This window comes from Orcinus orca, chromosome 4 (assembly GCF_937001465.1).
Source record: "Orcinus orca chromosome 4, mOrcOrc1.1, whole genome shotgun sequence".
In the NCBI taxonomy this organism is placed as follows: Eukaryota; Metazoa; Chordata; class Mammalia; order Artiodactyla; family Delphinidae; genus Orcinus; species Orcinus orca.
Window position 1 is genome coordinate 133,490,460 of NC_064562.1, and position 16,876 is coordinate 133,507,335.

Genomic DNA, 16,876 nt, shown 5'->3' on the forward strand with positions numbered 1-16,876 from the left:
TCATGATTTTCATGTGTGGTAGATTACAGTAATAGCCCTCAGTAAATAATGAATAACTCATTGTCTTTGTAGTCTTTTGTGGAGTACTCTCCTACGTTGCCTCTTGAAAATCCTCTCGTGATATTGGGAGCCCTTCTTCCACCATATGAAGAAGACTGGCCAGCTTGTTGAAGACATGGGGATCAACCCAGAGCCAACAGCAACCAGCAGACACGTAAGTTAGCTCCAGGTGAGCTGCCAACTGACTGCCGGTGCATAAGTGATCTTAGTGGACACCCAAACTGCCAGATGAGCCTCCCGCAAAGTGTTAATATGAATCATAAGCAAATAAAATGGTTGTCGAACCATTTTTATTGTATCAATATAAAAATGTACAATACAATACAAAAAATATAGTATAATATGGTAGAAATAGAAGATAGAAGAGATACATTGTGGGTAGATTTTCTCAAACAGGCATATATGGAATCAAGAAAAAGAAAAAGTCAAATGGGATGAGCTGGAACCTTGGAAGGTCTTATTTTTCATTCAGTGATCTAAAGTGGTTTTCTTGGTTTAAGGTGCCTCATGTTCATTCTTCTGCCAGGAAATTAATTTATTTCTCGATAAGATCTGAGGATTGAATCCAGACTCAACAAAATCATGCAAATGTTGGGTAAAAAGATTTCTCAAGTGAGATATTATAGGAAATAAAGAAAAAGGAAGGGTCAGGTGTGACTGTGGAGATTCTAATCTTCAGTGACTTAGAAAATTGTAGACAGGTAGCTGGGTGGACCCGTGCTAGATGGGGCCTTGGCATCATCCTGCCGTTGTGCCTTTTTGTAAATCACTATCACTCTCACTGGCTTGGATTCAAGAGGTTGTTTTGTTGTCACCGATGAAAAAAAAAACAAAGTTGTCTTAGTATAAGCATATTCTCAGATATTAGGCTCATCTAAATTCCTCATTAAATGGATTTTCCTAAAGATTTCCTCAAAGCAATGAGGTAAATGTCATAAAACCAAGAAATGTTAAAAATATGAAGGGACTCACGATACATGTCCTCAGGTTCTGAATCTAAATGCTGCCTTATAAAATGGACTGCTACCAGTTAGCTTGATTAGATAGGCTCAAACAGTACTCGCTCTAATCTCTTGGGAACTTCTACTAGCCCTATTAATTGCTTTTTTACAAATTTATTTTACATCCATTATCTTATTTAATCTTTACAACAATCCTTAGATTTAGACATTATTTTTACTCACATTTTAGAGATCAAGAAACTGAAACTGAGCTAGAATAACTGGCCGAACTTAATGCAGTTGGTAAATAGAGGCACATGAGGTTATAGTCTGGAAAGGCTGTTTGACATTAAGTCAAGTCCTCGTTTTCTCAATGATGCTGGTTCTTTTCAACCTGTTTCAAAGGCACTGGGAACCTGTGGTGCCTCAGGGACCACTGACCAGAAAAAGGAGAGAGAAGGGAATAAACCAGGCAGTGCTCTGGGCCCCTCACTCTAGTTTCAGCCAGAGCACATCTGATATATATGAATCCCATTTAAAGTTTTGTTTGAAAAAATTCTCAAATGCTGTATTATACCGTGATGTCTCCTAATGCCGTACTAGCAACTTCTTGAAGTCAGACCTGTCTTATCCTTTCTTTGGTTTCACAACAGTGTGAAACCTCCCCTGACCTGGAGCAGATGGAAATCATTGCCCTTGGGATGTGCTTTGGGCTCCAGGACAGCACAGTCTAAGGACCTCCCATGACCCCCTGGTAGCCTTGCTGTCTTTGTCATCAAAGCCAATTAAGTATTCACAGTACCTGCAGCCTTCTCACTGTTATCAGTGATATCACTGTTATTACAACTCATTGAGCTCTCTTCAAAGAGGGAAGTGATATCTTCTCCAAATATCTTGAGGCAGTTTTCAGTGAGAAAGTGTACAAAAGAAATCTGTAACACAAAAGGGCAAAAAACAGGGTGTTATTTTATGGCATAGTTATAAATCACATTTCATATGTGAATCTTGGCTCTAACAAAAATGCAGAATAATTCTGAGAAAAATTCAGACTTGATTAAAATAAATAAATAAGTATATATATATATATATATATATATATATATATATACACACATACACACACACACACACTAGTTTTCTCTACGAAATAACTGATACTTTCAAGAGTACTTTGGGCACAGATTTTAAAATTCTTTTAATCAGTGGGCTAAAATTATAATTTGTGGCCTAATTTAAGTAGCTAACATTTTTGTAATGATGGTTACATCTTTAAAACTAGGATAATTTTCAAGTAACCCACATAGGATATTTGGGGCAAAGATGTATATTCTCTTATTAAATTTTATTTATTTATTTTTATTTAAGAACTTTTCCAGTTTTATTGAGATATAATTTATTATAACATCTTATTAAAATTTATAAAGTATCCAATACACAAAAACTTGTGAAATTCACTTAAGAAATATCTGAAATGTGGGAAGCAGTGATTTCTGTGGAAGGAAGCAGCTGGAGAGAAAACATGTGATGTGTTTTTCTGACTGTGTTGCCTTGCCTCATGCTTGCTCTGGGTAAGCTTGGGGAAGAGCTGTGTTCTTATTAGGCATGTTGTGGCTCTATTAGGATGTTCTGAAATCTTTTACTAGTTTCTTCATCCTGCAGTGGAGGCAAAATAGTGGCCAAGTAATTTTCTGAATGAGCCACAACTGGCAGAGCGAGGCCAGTATGTGTGGAGCCATGGGTGCTCATATTGCCCAAGCCACCTAGGATGTGCCAGCAGTGACCAGAGCAGCTAGGTGTTGTCATCACTGTGCAGTGATGAAACCGTGGCTTGGGAACCTTGCCCAAGTTTACACATCCCTTAGTGATTAGGCTGAGAGTTGAACCTTGGCTCTCAGACTCCAAAGCCCAAGGTTCTTTTCTATCATATCATCCTACTCTCATCTCTCTATTCTTTAGTCTCCTGGATGAGAAAGGAGAAGTGACTCAGCTGCTCTTAATTTCCAGCTTAACAACCCACCTTCCCATACCCCACCAGAGTAGGACTCTGCCACTTCAGGGGAATGCAATTAAAACGCGCACTTTAAAAAACTGGTCCATCAGAGTTAATACCGCAAACTTCAGGTTCAATGTGGGGACTCTGCCCCACAAGGCATAAACATGAGAGATCTCATTACCTTTTTTGTGAAGTTGTTTTCTAATTCTGAGCTGCCAGAATTAGACGGGCAAAGAATGCTTGGGGCTGTACACACTGATAAAGTGTAAACTGTCATCTGATTGGATGAGGAATGTTGCGTAACACTCCAAAAATGTATCACAAGAGAACTACATTGCTTTTGGCAGCTGGTGTAAAAGACTAAAGACAGAAAAATGTACTTCTAAATGAAGCAAGTCATTTTGCTTAGGAAGTGGAAAGACAAAGAGAACGGAGTACTTCTTTGTATACCATGTACACAGTCCACTCTCAGAGTTCCAGGAATGAATGCATACAAAAATGTTTCATTGAACTTAATTCCTGAACCAGGTAAGAACTTCTCTGGTTAGTTATGTGTTTGACAAAGTTAAGATCATACCACTGGCAGATCGATCCTTTAGCATCTCTTTTTAGACCAATGGATTTCATCTCCAGCAATTCCATGTATTCAGAAGGTGTAAAATGGTCAAGGATTCCATATTAATAAGATGAGGAGAAAAACACGAATTCAATATCAACAGTAAGGCATGCATCTATTTTTAAACTGGCTTCCTGGGTATGATCAAGTGAAACCCTCTGACATTGGTCATTATTTTAGTGGACAAAGCTGTAAATTATAAGCTAATATTTTCCTAAGAGTATTGCATCATTACCTCTGGGTTGCAGTTATTTTCTCCTCCTCATTCCCTTGATCAATAACACCAAGCCATTTATCATAGAGACTGGCTGAAAATACACTTCTGTGGATATTTTGAAGAAAATCCTTACACAGATAAAAAATATATATTATTTTTATGATAAATATGTTGGAGAAATTACAGAGAAAACATTTAGTTGGAAAATTCAGTTCAGTCCCCACTTCCTTCTCAACTACACAAACTGTGATCCACACAGAGCTTGGCTCTGGTTATCCACTGACTTGCACATCCAGAAGCATTGCTTGGATTTTCTCTAACTAAAATTAGAAGCATAAAAGTAGACTCTGGGCTGTAGTGAGAATGACGCTAAAGCCCCTTCCATCACCTGGAACCTACTCATGTTAGCACGCTAGTACAAACTGACAAGGTCTGGTGACTCATCCTAAATCCTATTAGTTTCTTGAAAAGAAATGGACATACCCATTTTGCTTGTACTTTAGACACAATGTTTGCTCTTAATTCAAGCAAAAAAAGTTCTGAAACAAAAAAATAACCAAAAACCACACCTCCAACATGCTCTTGCACACATATTAAGAGAGAACTGGGCTTTCTGACTTGAGGTATGTATGTATGCTCCTTGGGAAAAAAAAACTAATAATACCTTCAGTCTTCCTTTTTTTAACTATATAAAAGTTCAGTTCTGCAGACGTTTAAGCAGTAGGTGTTAGAAATATATCAAAATCCCCAGTGGGAACTACATGTTACCCCTTACAACTCCTTGAATGGAACACGTCCTCCCAAAAAAGGAAATTGAAAATTTGGATATATTGCAACTTCTGAGTATCAGGGCTAGAGATATGCAAATGTAAGCTTCCTAAGTGGAGGCCTGGAAAAGTCATAACTTTAGAGGGCTGATGAACAAGTCTTAATATCATAGAATTGGGCCTATTAAAATTTATGAAGTCATAGTCTTCTGTGTAAGACTGAGGGGAAATTAGTGCATTGCCTTGCTAGTTTCAAAAGCACACCTTGCTTCCACTGGTCTTAATATGTAGCCCGACTTCTCTTAATAGTAGCTTGCTCAGGAGATGCTTCTAGGCAACTGTCATGATTATAATCCAGTAAGTGTTACTTTTATTGAGCTGCTGTTTGTGCCAGGCACTCTTTTGAGTCCTGGGAACAGAGCAGTGGAGACAATGGACAAAGTCTTTGTCCTCTCGTACCTTTGCTGTGTTACTGGTATACAGTACCCACTCACGATCATTAGGTTTTTCACTGTTTCCTAAGGAGTGGCCCCAATATACGTGGAGAGAGGAAGCACTCCAGCTTTGGCTGGTTCTGGGAGTCTGGGAGGGTGCAGCAGGGCCTTTGCCTCATGTGTACCAAACTACATGCATTTGGAGTGTGTGTCTCCTCTCTTTCCTGGACCCTGTTCTGTAGAGTCCATTGGTGAGGCTGAGTGTGGTTAAGCCAGAACATGACGTGTGCAGAATGTGCCAGGGGTATCTGCTGCTGGATCTCTGTTTATAGATAGTTTAATGGCAGACTCAATGTGGTACTGATGATATATTCATTTCTGATGTAGACCAACTCTCTGGTTAGTGTGACACATGGTATTATACAAAGCCAAGGTTGCAAAGTTTGATTCCCCACCGAGATCAGTCAACTTTAGGAAGAGGAAACGTTGTGAATGTCTAAGAACTGTAGCCGTGAGTAGCTACCCTCTTGCTAGTCTGTGCATATAACATGGAAATAGGCAAGAGCCTACTAACTTTTGCTAGAAAATCACGTCAGTTCCGTGTGTGCACCCTACGGAGGGCAATACTCATCTTGCTATTTGCATACCTAGTGTGCGTTATTATGGTGCTAGTGTAGTAGGGGTCAACTCTAAGTCATTTCTGAACTGTTGCTATTTATCATATAGTCAGATTACAATCAAACATTAATAGGGGACAAGGAAAGACCAAATGTTACTGAGTTTCTAAGATCATTTTAATAAACTGTTTACAGTCATTACTACATTAACATATTTTTGTTCAGAGCTGCTAACAAGTACCAACATGGATTGATTAAATTTTTCTGTTCTGTTATTCCCCTGGTAGAAATGTAACTAGACACTTGTGATTTAGCTGTATCATTTCAAACTCAATCTATTTTTGTATAAATCTATTGAATTTTCAGAATTCCAAACTGATTTTGACTGCTGCACCCACTTTAAAAGTCAGATTTATAAAAAGAGGCATGTGGTAGGAGCTGGTTACCATGTAACTATAACCACGGGTGGTGGGTTAAACTACCAATATCAACAAAGGATGCCAAAGGTGGTAAAAGGAGGAAAAAGGAGGAACAAAGGGTGGAGTCATCCCTACACTAATTTTAAAGTAAAAGGCATTAAGAGACAGGGGAAGGAAGGACGATGAAGGGATCAGGTGTCCTCACTGAGCATTTTTTGATTCATTGTAAGGCAAATGTTTACTTACTGTGGTAAACTTGTGTAACTATTTCCAAAAGCTTAATATGAATTTTCTTTAATATGAACTTTGCCTTCATTAGGAAGGTGGCGAGGAAGTCATCAAAAGCAGGAAGCTTGTTTTGGTAAACACTCTGTATGTGTAAGTGTGTGTTTTAAAATTGATTATTTTTATTCTTTTGCATGGAGTGTTCAGGAATGAAGATGGGGAGGGTGTTGTGTGATGAAAAAGGAAAGTATATCTAACATTGTGGGACTTTCAACACCCAAAGTAGCTTCCTTCAGTTTTGACTTTGTCAAGTGTTTTTATATTATGCCTATTACGGTTCTTGGGCAGTCATGATGAAGGACCAGTCATATAGCTTCAGAGTTACTCTGTGTGTGGATAATGCTCGAACGTTCCCTACCTTTAAGATGGATGCTACCATAAGAACGGATTCATCATCCAAGTTCACTTTGTCCCCAGAGTTTAGTTTCTCCTTTAGGGCTCTGCATGATTTTATACTGGCTGATTTTCTGAAGATGCCTTCTGTGAGAGGCCCTTTTTGATTGATAAAGGAAAGCATATGCTATAGGGAAGAAAAGAAAACTATGTGGCATTTCCTATCTGCAAGCCCGGAGCACAAGCTTGCCCCCTTTTTGACAGAGCTGGGGTGTATGAGGGTACAGTGCTAGAGCTGGAAGGACTGAAGTCCATTTGAAATTTTTTTTCAGTGTTTCCAAATATATTTTCTACCCAACAATCCATTTTACATTCATACACTGAAACATTTTAAACACTTGTTTAATCAGATTTTCCTTTTTAGTAAATTTACACTGTTAAACTTCTCTGCTTTGAGGCCTTTGTAGAATCCCCCTCTCCTCCTTCACTGCTCCTTTCTCATTATTCCCTATTATAGATGCTCTTTACTAAGTGTAGAAATCTTTTTGCCATACTAATTTCCCATTTGTTTATTCTCCTTTCAGTGACTGTATACCCCATTTCTACTTCCTGTATTTCCTCCCCTCTTTTAAGACAGGCTCAAAACCCCTCTCCTCCTTCTCTGATCATATTCCCTTCTCATCTGTCTTTCATTTCCTTTTGTTGTGTCTTCATGTCCTCTGCTTACAGAGTGGAGAGGTAACAGATATTGGAGTCAGGTAATCCAAGGAATCTGGAATCTGTTATGCTACTCATCTGCTATATGACTTCGGGCACAGCACATACTTTACTGAGGCTTTTTTGTTTTTCACTTATGAAGTGGGGAAGATGATAATCATAGTTACCCCCTAAATTTGCTGTGAAAAGTGCAAGGACTGGGGTAGTAGCTAGCATGTAACTATCAAAAGTGTGATAAATTTCTTCATATATAGCATAAGATTCCCTGCATGTGGTATAGTGCTTGGAGAGCGCTGACAATTCAGTATGCTAATTTGCTATAACACAGGTCAAACTCTGACTTTCATCTGACGCAGTCTGTCAGGATTAAATGACTCATACTTGCCAGGGGATGAGTCTTTATGCTTAAGCACTTGAATTACAAATGAAATCTATGTGAGATATTTTGAGTCATAAGATTGAGTAAACTCAGCTGAAGGAGACTTGAGACTGAGTGTGGAGTTCAAGGAAGGAGATGAGAGAATATGAGGATGAGGTGGACTCTCAGATTCCACAGAGCCCATTTTCACTGATCTGAGCAGGTGCAGGTGGGTCTTTGCTGAAACCAGTGGAATGGACAAGAGTATCTTTTCCTGTTGTATTTGCCTCATGACTCTGCAGTACCTAAATCAGATCTTATTCTTTGAAGTAATACTAACAAAACTCAGTCAAAGCCAGGGGCTGTCTAATGACTTCTCCGCTTGAGGATAGAGTTGGATGAGAACACTTGCGCTCTCAGAGCTCCCCTCCTCAGGAGGGCTACAGAAGACCAAGATGAGACCTAGCAGAACTGGGGCGGGCGGGTGGTCATTATTTCACACGTCCTCGAGAGAAGCTCCGAAGAGCTGATTTGGCTTTGTGGGTGGTGGAACTGGGCACTGGTTGTCCTCACGAGTGCTGGAGCTCCGCCAAAAGGCCCAATTTTTTTTGTTTGTTTGTTTTTTTCCCGGTACACGGGCCTCTCACTGTTGTGGCCTCTCCTGTTGCAGAGCAACAGGCTCTAGACGCGCAGGCTCAGCGGCCATGGCTCACGGGCCCAGCCGATCCGCGCATGTGGGATCTTCCCGGACCGGGGCACGAACCCCTGTCCCCTGCATCGGCAGGTGGACTCTCAACCACTGCGCCACCAGGGAAGCCCAAGGCCCAGTTTTTGACTGAACTCCTCTTAACTGTCTTCTGGCCTGAATCTAAGGAAGAAGAAAGATTATTACTAATAGTAGTTTAGTTCATTTAACCTGATTTCCACCACTTACCTTTTATAGCATGTTCATTGCAGTGGCTGGAAGAGAGAGAACCTGAGTCACTTCTTGTATAGAATTTCCCACATTCTGAAATTGGCTAATTGCATCCTGTGGTGTTAGTGTATTCTTCTTCACCATATCCTGCACACCAGTAGTTAAACCTAGAGGCTTGATTAGACTCAGGGCTGATTCTCCGAGTGACAGTATTCCCCAGACAGTGCTATCTACTGCCTCTGCACTGTGTCATGAGTCACTTAACCTGTGTTATACAAGTTTCCTGATGTTAAGTATTATCAGTGGATTCAGGTGTCAAATCTCATTTTAAAAGCCAAAAAGATTTGGTATTCAAATCAAGCAGAGTTTGGTAATCATTTACTTTTGTAGTAGGCTTCTTCCCACTCTTAGATTTCCTGTTTGGCTTTCTGAGTACCCGACCGTGGTCAACTTTTCTCCCATCAAAAGGATCTGCCCTTCATGACACATCCTGCCTGACCCCACTTTTCAGCCATCCTCTGGACCTCTCCTCTGGTAGGCCACAACCCTCAGGCAGCTCCATAGATGACTTTCTGCAGTCAGGGTCCTTGGGAAGTAGTCATTAAATGCTGGCTATATGGTAAGATGCCAGGTGGCCATCTTCCTGTAACACCCTACCCAGCTACCCAGAGATGATTTTTAACTACCCAACAGCCCCTGTCAAAGGAATGCTGACAAACGGCTTTTCAGAAAAAAGTGATCAGCAATGAAAAGCTAAGTTCAAAGTTTCTACTGCCTAGCTATGAATCTTTTCCTGATATTTGCTTAAGTAACCTGTTTAACATTTGCTTAAAAAACCTGCTTAAATAACCAACTAAAAAAAGTCAACAGAGGAGCCAAGTTGTAGAAAAATAAACAGATGAGCAACATTTTACCAAATATCCTTAAACGCCCATCCACTTGTCTTTTCTGAGACATAGTGAGTGTGTCACCATGTCCACTCATGTGGGCGAAACACTTGTGCTGGGTGAGAAAACCAGAAGGCTCCTGTTCTGCCACTTAGTTGGCTAGGTTACTTAAAACTCTTTGAGCTTTGATTTCTCAAATTTAACAAAAATGATGCTGCCTACACCCCACTGGACTACATAATGTAATGTACTACTCAACACAGACATGGCCCATAGCAGCCTTGATGAAGGTAATTTCCTCCCTCAGAGGGCCTACGGCAGCCTAGACATCGGTCTCCTCCCCTCAAAGCAGACCCCACTCCCATTCTCCGTTTGATTTTGCAGCCTCCAGAGATATGCAGTCATGAAGGAATGCCACCACTCTACCTTAGGCTCTTCTTGCCCTGACATGCATACCTCCATCATTTTAAAAGGAGAGAATGAAGAAAGCAAATACATTCTTAAATCCAGGAGGAGATTCTTCTACATTAACATGTACAAATGTTTAAGATACATGTTTATATAGGTTGAGTTGTTTTGTGCAACCTGGTTTCCCTACTCTTAAGCTGATTGTATTATTTCTAAAACTATCCAAATGTATTCATGTATTCCAAATGTATTCATTCATTGTTCAGCTTTAATAAGAATGCTCTTAAAAAGAGTGCTTTATCCCTTGCTACAAAGCTATATATCCATCTACTCCATGAGCATAGACAGAAAGCAAAATAGACATTGAGTCCTGTACTTTCTCAAAGATAGTTTCAGGCTTAGTTGGACCTTTCATGACATACATTGTTTGGTATTAGAGTTCATGTTGCCCCTGTGACCATTAAAAGTGTATGCTATAGCCATGAAAAAATATGGGGACTATTAAACAAGCTAACGTTATAACCTCATCTTTCTTAAACAGTCCTGATAAGATTTAGGTTAGTGTTTCCTCATGCTCAAATTAGGGTTTGAATATTAAAAAATAAAATTTTTGAAACTTTGTGCTTATAGAATAATAATCATAACAATAAAAATACTTTAAGTAGAAATTCTATGCTGGCCTCAATACTTCCCAAATGAATAACACATTTTATTCAGAGAAAGAAATATTGATGGGACAATATTGGAATGGTAGGGGAAAAAAAAATTGCAAAAGGGAAGATTTTAAAAAACCCTAACTGAAAATATTCAGTCCAGTTCCAGTCGCCACCTGGGTCTGAAGCATACGTGGAAAATGAGGTTGCTCTGGGGGTAGAACTGAGAGTTCATTTCTAACCAGAACCCCCAAGGCCACTTCAGCCTAAGCCCAGAACAGATTCCAGGTCTTATCTAAGCCATACAGTCATCTAACCACCTCCTGTGAGGGCATGAGGTGCTAGGCAAAACCCTAGGATGGGGAAGATGTGTTCCGAGGCCATAAGAAGCTCATGTTCTAATAAGACACACAGATGTGTACAGACATAATTATATGTGGGGAGTGCTCTGGGGATACAGAGAAGGGAGATGTCTACCTAGAGGAATTAAAAAAAAAAAAAAACAACTTTCCTAGAAGTGAGTTGGGTCTTGATTTCAGACCTTTGGGGTTTCTCTGAGCTTGATTCTGGGTGGGTGTTGGTGCCCGCCTATACTGCCCCCCCGCGCCCCTACGTGGAGAATGGGCTGTATGTTGCGAGTTTGCTTTCAGCAGCAGGGGCAAAAGCCAAGAGAAGACACTTGCAGGAAGGGAAGGGGCTTACCTTTCCCCACTGATCCCTGGCTTGGATCCTGGCTGAGTGCTTGGGTTTCACCGGGCTTGAATCTCTTGGGACCCCTGCTTCAGGAGGCAGGCCTCCTGAAGGGCGGAAGGAGAGGTGGAGTCGTCCAGTCCCCGCTGCAGGAGCACAGTAGCTGGAAGTGGCTCATCTTAATTCCATAGGGATGTTCATGCCCTGTATGGAGAAAAACCTAAATGTAGATTCTGCTGATGGTGATGGGCGCGATCAAACCTACCTTACCGTGAGGAAGTGCGCCACGCTGGTGTGGCTGCCGTTCTTCTGGGCCTTCTGGGTAGAGAAGGCTGTGCCTCCTGAGTGAGCATGATGTGCACTGTCATGGGGGACACCCTACAGAAAGCAGGTGCCCAAGCAAAAGAGTAGAGAAAAATGTTTGTAGACACATTGCTTGGCTTGGACTGTATATATCCATCAGTGCATTGCACAATGTTGACTTTCATTATGTTTCCATCTGAGAATATTGAAGGCCTTCTAGTTTCTGCCTTGACACTCACTAGGTTGTACATCTTAGGCAAAGTACTTGCCTTACATTCCTCCTTTGAAATGCTTACCCTCACATAGACTCATAAGGATAAAAGTAAGTATATTAATAAACACTGGTGCTTAATATTTTAAAAATAATTGGACTATATATGTTAAAAATTGCTATGATCACTGTTCTCTCACACGTCAGTTTAACAAACAGATTTTTCATTTCCTTTTGTCAGTTCAATAGCCATAGCTATTCCAGAGCAGTGGGGTTGTTTGCCTTTATGTTTGCCTCCCACTGCTGCCTTCCCTCTGAGGGGGGTCCTGCGAGGCAGCGATCAGAGGCAAGGCTGCATGGTGGTGGAAACCCAGAAGCGAAGTGCAAAACAGTGTTTACGGAGTGGAAAACCACACTAGAAATCATTGGGAGTTACCTGCCAAGTGATTTGTTTTACTCTTTCAGGCTTTAAATTGCTTCCTCACCATAGAACTCTCAAAGACCCTGTGCTGTGACATGGATTTCATTTTTTAAGAATAGAATGAAAGTTCCTTTTCTTTCATTTCTGATTTATTATTATTATTTATTTATTTATTTTTGGCTGCGTTGTGTCTTCATTGCTGTGGCGAGCAGGGGGTACTCTTCATTGCGGTGCGTGGGCTTCTCATTGTGGTGGCTTCTCTTGTTGCAGACCACCGGCTCGAGGCACATGGTCTTCAGTAGTTGTGGCTCGCGGGCTCTAGAGCGCAAGCTCAGTAGTTGTGGCGCACGGGCTTAGTTGCTCCGCGGCATGTGGGATCTTCCCAGACCAGGGCTCGAACTCATGTCCCCTGCATTAGCAGGCAGATTCTTAACCACTGTGCCACCAGGGAAGTCCCCTGATTTATTATTAAATGTAACTTAGGGAACTCTTGCTTTTGCTTTTAATCTGGCGTAAATGCAATGTCAGTGCTTTGTTCAGAACAAGAATCACAGCGACTTACATCCTTTAAAGCAAAAGAAACTTCCATGACAGGAATAAAATACAACCAAATCACCAGGATAACCAGGAGCTAATCCATAATTGTGAATTGAGAGCATGTTAAATGCATTCAGAATGACTGCTAAGGTATCATCATGAATGACAGGCTCTTAGGAGTCCTTAGAGCCAGCCGTGGTGAGTGAAGCTGTTCGAAGCCTAAAAGTTGTCATCTATGTGGTTTTGTTTAAATTAATGCATTTTGTTAAAATAAATATATTTAAGTATTCATTTTTTTTCCACTTTATTGCTGACTGACTCTTACAAAGATGTCAACATTAAAAAAGAAAAACACATGAAATGGGTGAGGGGATTTTGTCCTCAGCTATGTACTTGGTGACTCAGTGTATTCTAAGACTGGGACTCTACATATCGTAGAAAAAACTCAGTTGATTGGATTTTCCAGATCACTTGAAAACGTTCTTCAGATCACTTGAAAGAGTAATAGCCTCACAGGATTATTGCAAGATTAATAAAGAAAAAAAGATACTGCATGTAAGAGGGAATGCTCTAAGATTTCTAGCAGAAATCATTGTCACCTTTACTATATTGCAAGTTCTGCTACAGATTTTGTCCTTTCTCTTTTTTTTTTTTTTTTTTTTTTTTTTTTTGCGGTACGTGGGCCTCTCACTATTGTGGCGTCTCCCGTTGCGGAGCACAGGCTGCCGGCGCGCAGGCTCAGCGGCCATGGCTCACGGGCCCAGCCGCTCCACGGCATGTGGGATCTTCCCGGACCGGGGCACGAACCCGTGTCCCCTGCACCGGCAGGCGGACTCTCAACCACTGCGCCACCAGGGAAGCCCCTTTCCCTTGTTTTAATCCCTCTTTTTTCACTAACTACACTGAACATATTTGCTAATCCACGAGTATGTATTATTATTTCTAGCTAACTTGCTACAGTAACTATTTTAGGAAAGGTGTAATCTGTTTATCAAAAACCTCAAGAGCAATGCTGGTAAACTCAGCTTGAGAAATAGCAAAGTACAGGTGGTTTAGTCAGTGAAGACTTGAAGAGTCTGAGTGTGATTATCTCATTTTCTTTATGATGCTGAGAAAAGTTGTGGGCACAGAGCAGGTATTAAATAAATGTCCTTGGGTTCAGAGGCATGGCTGGATTTTAGAAGATTCTCACAAAAAGGAGACTATTTAGTAGTTAGGAAATGGAACAGAGGACTTCAAGACTGGAATATGAAAAATAATGTATGAGAAAAAGAAATTCCAGTTTTGTGTTGCTCTCATACCTAAGTAAGTAAAGAGTAAGTAAATAAATATCTTCAAGATAACTCTGTCAAGTGAAGAAAGCAAAGAAGAAAAATTCACATTTCTCTCCCCAACTAGACCACAAATTGCTGAATGAAAAGATGTTATCAGTGCTTGGGATAGAGTAAGTGCTTGGAATTATTTAATAAATCCATGAATAAATATTGCATGGTATTTTCACTTTTAAGGGTATTTAAGCTTAAGACTGATCAACCATTACTTTGAGACTTTAGGGTCACAATTTTGAACCCAATCATCCCCATCTTAGGTTTTCCCTGACACTTAACCAGTGAGTAGGTATGAGGCCTCTTTCTTGCCAGAACTGACCCACAGCTGGTAATCTTTCTCAGAGCCCTTGGAGACAAAAAGAACTATGTGTCACAGCAAATCTTCCCAGTAGGTACTTGAAAACACATTTCCTTAGCATTTCTGTACTTCCAAAAAAAAGACTTTGGGCTAGTATAAATGCTATTTGGTCCATAGGGGTGGCTACAATTTTTTGAGTTAATAGTGCTGATTTCAGTAACCCCTGTCCCTCTCGCAGCCTCCAATGGACCGTCTGAGATTCTTGTCCTTTTTGATAAAGGGTGGGGATCTATGGAACCACATGCAATCAGCCCCTCACTTTGTGGGCGGCCCATGGCATAAAAAAATCATGGTAATGCTCCTTCACGCTGGAGGAGTCCTGCTTTCTACTGTCTCTGCTGTCTCTGCTGCTAAAATTCTTCAACAGACTCCTTGGAGACTGTTGGCTTTTGCCTTCAAATGTCCCTGCTCAGGCAAGTATGTTGTCCAGAGAGTCACATACTCTGCCATGACTATTTCTGAGCAAATTAAAACTTGAAAGGCATCGTTAGGGACTTCCCTGGTGGTCCAGTGGTTAGCACTCTGTGCTTCTAATGCAGGGGGCCCAGGTTCGATCCCTGGACAGGGAACTGGATCCCACATGCTGCAACTAAGAGCCTGCATGCTGCAAGTCAGATTCCCACATGCCGCAACTGAAAAGATCCCGCGTGCTGCAACTAAAGATCCCTCATGCTGCACCGAAGATCCCACGTGCCGTAACTAAGACCCAGTGCAGGCAAATCAATCAATAAATATATAAAAAAAAAAAAGAAAGGCATCATTAGCTCAGCAACCATGAGCAAAAGGAGACAAATACCCAAGAGGCCTTGAGTAGATGGCAGAGTAAATTCAGCCCACTTGCTTTGATGTAGACAAGCGCCACTTAAGGGAAAGAAGGGACAAGGGCTCTAACCTAGAGATTAAGTCAGATGCAGAAAACAATTAACTCCCAGCAGAATCACTGCCTAGGAATACTGGATATCCCATTTGAAACAAGTCTAAATTATAAAGACTGCTGAATTAAAGAGGAGAGGAAATGTTTGAAATAGAGTTGTTGGTGATAGGTACTATGTATGCTTGCCCTTGACTCCTGATTAAAAATCATGGCCTTGCTGTGAAAGGAGGCAGGGTCCTGGTATGGAAGCAGTCTCACTCACAGACACACACACACACACACACACACGGCTAAATCTGCTCAAAATTGTATTGCAAATAAGAAGTGAGAGCTAATAAAAATCTTTTTTTTTTTTTTTTTTTCTTGCGGTACGCGGGCCTCTCACTGTTGTGGCCTCTCCCGTTGCGGAGCACAGGCTCCCGACGCGCAGGCTCAGTGGCCATGGCTCACGGGCCCAGCCACTCCACGGCATGTGGGATCTTCCCAGACCGGGGCACGAACTCGTGTCCCCTGCATCGGCAGGCGGACTCTCAACCACTGCGCCACCAGGGAAGCCCAAAATCTTTTCTTTTACGGTAAAGATTGGAAAAACTATGTTGGAATCCCTTAAATCAGGAATACGTGTATAGGCATATAACCCCAATTCTTCATTAAAATAGAAATTTTTTCTTGTCTGGTGAGATTGATCACTTTAAGCAAAGGAAAATTACAAAATGAAATAAAATGAGCTCTAACATTAATCTCACCAACCTTATCCGTAAAACCACTCTCTTCTAAGATTTAATTCTTATTCAGGACATATATATCAAATAGGTTAGAAGTCAACGCAGAGGGGTGCTTTACTCAGTGCATATAAATTCAGTTTTATTTAAAATGTATTATTAAATTCAATTTTTACAGAAATCACTGATTTCTTATACCAAATTCTGGCTGACCTGAGTTTTTAAGGGGCTTTATTATACCATTGAGTCAGACAAAACTTAAATACAAATATTGTCATTATGTCATATCACAATATCAAGACATTTTCACATTTATAAATATATATATTCACATATATATCTACTTATATATATAAATTTTATATATTTATATATAATTTTATATAGGGAGCCATGCTTTACAAGTGCTTTCTTCAGTTCTGTCCATCTGAATGCCCCTTGCCCTCTCTTTTCCCTTATGCACCCTCATCCTCAAACATAGCCATGTCTTTCACCAAAAAATTTTCAACAAGCCATAACAGTCCTATCAAAACATAAAGGAGAACAGACACTTGAAAGCAAAACAAGATGAAAGTGATGTGTACACAAATGCCCCCAGATCCATGGTTTTATTCAGAACTTGTCTTCTTTACCAGTTCACAAGAGGCATTAGCTATCTCATTCTCAGGACCTGCAACAAGGGGATGTAGCTTCTAGCCAGGTGGTCTTTATGTCAAATTTACAACAAAAGATACATTTAGGATTTCTCATGCTGAGATTGAGTCCTCAGATGGCAATCAGGGTAAATGGGGATGGGATGGGAGGAATCAGG

At 40.7% G+C, this 16,876-nt stretch overlaps 1 protein-coding gene and 1 non-coding gene across 2 annotated transcripts in view; one reads left to right on the top strand and one right to left on the bottom strand.

The window, feature by feature from the left end:
- Positions 1–365: 365 nt before the first annotated feature.
- LOC101278294 (rho GTPase-activating protein 20-like) overlaps positions 366–16,876 on the bottom strand; it is a 34,211-nt gene continuing 17,700 nt past the window's right edge. The window contains 8 exon segments of the mRNA XM_049709549.1: positions 366–877; positions 1,807–1,933; positions 3,176–3,294; positions 3,297–3,332; positions 3,335–3,354; positions 3,846–3,955; positions 6,708–8,625; positions 11,324–11,515. Of these exon segments, the coding sequence (XP_049565506.1) occupies positions 744–877; positions 1,807–1,933; positions 3,176–3,294; positions 3,297–3,332; positions 3,335–3,354; positions 3,846–3,955; positions 6,708–6,866 (705 nt within the window). The 5' untranslated portion in view covers positions 6,867–8,625; positions 11,324–11,515 and the 3' untranslated portion in view covers positions 366–743.
- TRNAR-UCU (transfer RNA arginine (anticodon UCU)) lies at positions 14,966–15,038 on the top strand. The gene has a single exon. It is a non-coding gene; the product is annotated as a tRNA-Arg (tRNA).